This window comes from Histoplasma capsulatum, genomic scaffold, assembly GCF_000149585.1.
Source record: "Histoplasma capsulatum NAm1 scaffold_4 genomic scaffold, whole genome shotgun sequence".
Taxonomy (NCBI): Eukaryota; Fungi; Ascomycota; class Eurotiomycetes; order Onygenales; family Ajellomycetaceae; genus Histoplasma; species Histoplasma mississippiense.
In genome coordinates, this window is record NW_001813979.1 from 1,710,231 (window position 1) to 1,715,493 (window position 5,263).

Consider the following 5,263-nt stretch of genomic DNA (forward strand, 5'->3'; position numbering starts at 1 on the left):
TCGCAGCTCACATGACATGACTATACAAAAGCCCTTTTCACAGGACTATTTGGGCTATACGAAGCATGTCTGTTTCAAGCAATGATCTTCCAGAGCGGTTGGCAGAGGTATTGGCGCAGATGTGGAGGACGGGCGGAAACGCCTGTCTCTCCACATGTTTCGAGATCGTCGGTCAGTCCGGAAATGGACGATACCCTCCAGTTGAAGGTCAGATGTCGCATGAGTATGTCTCTTGTCTACGACTCTGTTTGGCGATGGAGAGAAGATTTTCAAGCCAAAGGAAAGAATCTGGAATGTACGTCCTCTCTCACTATCAATTTACGTCTGTCCGTTTACATATCCAGGCTTGTGATTCTAACAACAATCAAACAGCCTTCCTCAAAAACCCAACCAACCCGGACTCCAATGCAGACTCCTCAGCGTCCTCTGTTACCCCGTTACGCGGTACAAGCTCAACGCCTGGTGTTCCCGGCGCAGACTCCAACCTTTCATCCGCACCATCATCTCACACAATTAACATCGGCGGAGAAGGGAATCTCAATACATCTAGTTCCGGAAACGGGATGGGATTCCTGGGTGGTTTCATGGAACCGAATTACGAAGTATTTGATCCTCTAAATTGGATGCTGGATGGGCTGGTGGACTTCCCATACTCGCTAAATCCGGTTCAGGGACTGGAGTCTTAGGGTATCTCCTAGCCTTCCCTTCCCTTCTTTTTCATTTATTCGTCACATTTAAACAACTATATACTGTTTCTTTATATTCTTATCAGAATAGAACTCTTCTTTTTGTAGCTGACCTTTCCTGGTTATTTTACATTTCTATTCTCATTCTATCAAAACATAATTTGATCCAAGTCGCTACCACGGTTATTCATTTTAGTGAGTTGTATATTCGCCCGAGAAAACATAGAGAAGACAATACATTATCTTCTCTGTTTCTTGGTCTTGCTGGGACCCATACGCGTGTAATATGGTCCCAGGCATCGGAAAGCACCCCGTAACAAGACGTTGTACGTCGCAGCAAAACTTCGCAACTCGAGGTTTCTCAAGTGTGATTGCAAGCCCACAATTATCGCATCTGGCCTTGAAATTTTTGTTCCCAAACCCATTGCAACGCTCGAAGGGGTGATCCATCGATCCAATCCGTGGGTTTTCTTGTTGCCAAGGAACAATTACCTGAGCCTGACATTTGTGGACATTTTAGAGACTTACATTGGCTGTCATAAATGTTATCCCACTGAAGGCCTGTTTGCAGGATGAAATTTGCCGTTGCTTCAGGTGGTGGAGAGTATTATTCAAATGTTCCGTGGTCGATGCAGGAGTTGATCATGCATGCCCCATGGTAAACCCGTCCTCCAGAAGTTCATTTTACCCATGCGAATGCAGTCTTCAAGGAAATCTCGAGGATTCAGCATATATGCATGCCAAACCGTTAATACATCTGCGAATAAATAATAATTAGTATTTTGCAGAAGGGCATATATATATCTTCAGAGGCCCGCAATCTTCCTTGATGACCCCGGAGTTGGTCATATGGATTAGCATCATATATACTCATGCATATGTCAAAAACATCAAAATCAAAATAAATTAGATATTGTATGTAGAATAAAAGGAAGAGAAGAGGAACAAAAGTTCAATTGAGAGAGATCTCTCTCTGAGAAGCGGTTTCACTGGAGAATGGGTTTGAAAAAGTAGGGAGAATATTGGCGTCGACGGCAGAAGGAAGTCAATTGACCAAATTACTTTTTCCCTGCTGTGGATACTGGTAACATGGTCACTCGTTTGGCTTTTACGACAGATCCAAAATAGACAACTTCGACCAAAGGGCGTTCTTGAGAAAGGGTATCTCGTTCGGCGAGCGTTTGTCAATCCTGAGGAATGTTGCTATGAAACGAGAATTGAACGGTGTTGGAGGTATCGCCTAGAATAACCCATCAGGTTGGAGATCTCGAATCTTCTTACCATTGTATGTTCTATACGACTCGTGAGACTCCTGCTTGTCATGGCTCAAGGGCCATTGCCAACTTGGTGGCACCCGTAAGCTGCGAACATTGGTGATAGCACCTGAGAGGGTACAAGGCACTGGGAAACTATTTTCTCATTCTCCCTGCACGCCCAGACCGGATTTGATGCCATTGGAAGTTAGCATAAGAGAATATTAGAGTTGAAAGAGCACCCTACTTCAACGAGATAACCGTGGCACATGTGATAACTACAGCACGCTCTCAAATGTGTGATCTGTGCTTGTATGTGAATCATTAGTTGGAAAAATATTCTTGTGTTCCAAAAGATGCTCGAGAGGCGATGTGGTATTTCTGATATAACTAACTCTAGATGCAGTTTGTGGGTCTCCATACATACACCAGCTGCGAATATGATGGCGCATGGCATCGTCTCTAGCTACCTGTTTCAGGTGCTCAGGAAGGAAATACAAGGGTTTCCCATCACTTCTAGACCTGTGGAGTATATATAAATAATTAAAAAAAAAAAAAAAAAAAAAATGAAAATAAATATAAAATAAAAATATTACGGATAATATAAAAGAGATGACAAGGGGAGAAGGAACATGAGAAAGTTTGCGTGATATGTTGTCATGGGTCAATTTAAGAATGCGAGATATGAGAGACGAAGAAGGTAAGCCGACGGAAGGGGGTATCACACCAGACCATTAGAGAGTTCAGAGTTCGAGAAACAGAACGACAGCATTCACAGTCACGTAAAATGGAAGGCCTTATAAAAAGCCATTCAACGAGCGTCGTAGAGAAAATGCACGAAAAGACAGCGTTAAACCGCCATCAAAAAAATAGTCTAGCTGGGTGTCAACGCCTTCATAAATGGAAATCCAGCCACCCGTGTGACGTATTTAAAAAAGATTGAAATCGGAACGAGATGGAAAGCATTTGGAGAATAAAACAAACATAAACCCGGAATTCGTCGCGTATGGTCGTCGACTATGGGACTCTGTCCATACCAATATGAGTGCTATCAAAGAATTGAACACCTACCCTCCTTTCTCTTTTTCCTTTCTCCATCACCGTCGCTCCATTCAGTCATTCTACCTCTCAACTCTTCGTCCCTCCCCCGTCGTCCTACTTCTGCACCAGAATGAGAACTTGAAATCATCCGGCCTGAGCGTGTGTCAAAAAACGCGCCACCCATTGCGAGCCTGCGACGTGGTATATCTTGCGATCTTGGCCTAGAATGTTGAGTTTCTTGGTTGGAATGGACGTTATCAAGGGCCTCGACACGACGAGGTTCATGAGATTGAAGATGAGGTGAGGACATGGCCTGAGGCTTTGTAATAATCGGTGAAAAGTTGGGTGGAATGGAATAACGGTAGGTGTAGTGTGTGCGTATTGAATCCGATAGCGATGATCTCGAATGAGTGGACTGTCTTGCTATTTGGAAACCCTCAATGGAATCACGTGCAGCTGACAATCGTCTATTTTCTGTGTGTATGAAGTCGGAAGTGGCGGCTGGGGGGGATGTATTAGGATCTAAGTCGAAATGATCTGTAGGCCCATTCCTACCAATTACTCGGGCAGGCATTGACCCAGCTCCCAAAGCAGACCCAGGAATAATAGATAAAATTGGGCTTGGATTTTCCAAAGATGATGCCCGAGGCGGCCTAGCGTTTGGAAATTCTGCTGTCAATGATGATGCTTGTGTATTTAGTACAGGGGGTTGAGGCGGGACGGGAAAGAAAGATGGTTCAGTTCCATCTCCATGGTTCAGTACGAGAGGCACTATCGGACGGCTTCCAATATGGCGAACCTGATGAATACCAGACTGGCTCTCGGTTGCAGAAATCATCCCGGATACGCCATCGGTAGCTGCTCTTGTATGACTAGAGGAGGAATGCGAGGTATTATTCCTCCTAAGTAGGTTTCCTTGCCCTGAAGTCTCTGGTGGCGTTCCCACTCTCATCCTGAGAAGGGGAATACGTTCCATGGTTGACCTCGTTCGTTCTGTAGCATTATGTGCAGTGGATTCAAATCGGGATATTTGTGTGCGTCGCAGTCATGGGTAACATTTCCATGAGACCTCAGTGGCAGACGGTTAGTCAGCGAGGGCAGTAGCGTCCTTAGAATATGATCCGGCAGAGGCTCATCCGCATCAGGGGTATAAGGTGGCGGCGGAGGAACCCAGTTGTCTGCATCACTTTCGTGCGGCACCAGTGGTCGCCGGTTCACCAAAACTGAATTTGCATAGCGGGGATTTTGGAAATGATTCCGATCATGGTCAGCAGTTGCAGCCGTTGCAGCCGTTGCAGCCGTTGCAGCCGTTGCAGCAGTAGCTGCTCGACTAAGGAGGTTTTGAGATCGTGGTTGGTTGTTGGTATACGGAATCTCAACAGCATGGATGTCAACAGCTGAGTTGGGATCTGTGGGGGAACTAGGCTGAGAAAAGCTATTTCGGTGAACCCTAGTTGGGACGGGTGGGGTTTCAAAACGCGTACTTCCAATGCTGGCACGATGTCTGGCGAGCGTAGCAGAGCGCTCAATGACAGTATTACGATTTCTCCCCGACCCTCCGCGTCTATTAACTCGCGTTCTCCTTCTCTCCAGCTCAACTTCGACATCCATAGTTGAATCCTGTTCCGGTAGAGGTATTGGAGCCGCTTCGCCCACCTCAATTGTCAATTCAACTGTATCCCCATCAGTCGATGAACGCGCAAAGTCAAAAATGACAATCCTGCCGCCATCGACTGGCAAAATATCATCACACATTTCTCCCAAGAAAGAGTTAACGCCGCCAGGAGCTGCTGCCACGAGTCGCTGGAGACGTTTCGTTCCAGAGCTTCCAAGGTTGACGCCATCCACCCACTTTATTGCGGTGATATCATTCATAGATGACAATACCCGCCCATGGATCAATTGGCTGGGTGGTGTTATCACCTTGTTCAGCCTCTGGGAATTTGTACGGACTGGTTTTAAACCCCAATTTTTCTCTAGCACGACATTCGATGCAGAGGGTCGATCCGAAACATCTGGAATACCATATAGCCATACCCCAGATCCTTGGAAGCCCAATGCCAATAGTTCCCCATTACAGCCTGCCGTGGGAACAAAGCTTGGGCCGGGTTCTTTTATCTCGCCGTCACCTCCGGGTCCCACAAAGTACGTAAACCCACCCCTAGCATCATCAATCTGGCCAAGCCGAAAAACTTGTAACTGGGTGTCATATCGAACAATCCAAGTGATGCCCGCATCAACAACGCTCCAACCGGACGAGAGTGACGTTATTGTACCCAATCG

The 5,263-nt window shown here is 46.2% G+C and overlaps 3 protein-coding genes across 3 annotated transcripts in view; 2 read left to right on the top strand and 1 right to left on the bottom strand.

The window, feature by feature from the left end:
• Window positions 1-686, top strand: part of HCAG_04510 (hypothetical protein) — a gene marked incomplete at both ends in the record, with an annotated part of 3,524 nt that extends 2,838 nt beyond the window's left edge. The window contains 2 exons of the mRNA XM_001540620.1: window positions 44-207; window positions 373-686. Coding sequence (XP_001540670.1) covers window positions 44-207; window positions 373-686 — 478 coding nt within the window. The remainder of the gene's footprint in view (window positions 1-43; window positions 208-372) is intronic.
• Window positions 687-2,598: 1,912 nt separating this feature from the next.
• HCAG_04511 (predicted protein) lies at window positions 2,599-3,205 on the top strand (the record flags this gene model as incomplete). Its single annotated transcript, XM_001540621.1, has 2 exons — window positions 2,599-2,639; window positions 2,878-3,205. 2 exons carry the CDS (start codon window positions 2,599-2,601, stop codon window positions 3,203-3,205), a joined length of 369 nt encoding a protein of 122 aa, XP_001540671.1.
• A 723-nt stretch (window positions 3,206-3,928) lies between these two features.
• HCAG_04512 (predicted protein) lies at window positions 3,929-5,055 on the bottom strand (the record flags this gene model as incomplete). Its single annotated transcript, XM_001540622.1, has 2 exons — window positions 3,929-4,886; window positions 5,018-5,055. The coding sequence occupies 2 exons, from the start codon at window positions 5,053-5,055 to the stop codon at window positions 3,929-3,931; spliced, it is 996 nt and encodes a 331-aa protein (XP_001540672.1).
• Window positions 5,056-5,263: the final 208 nt, after the last annotated feature.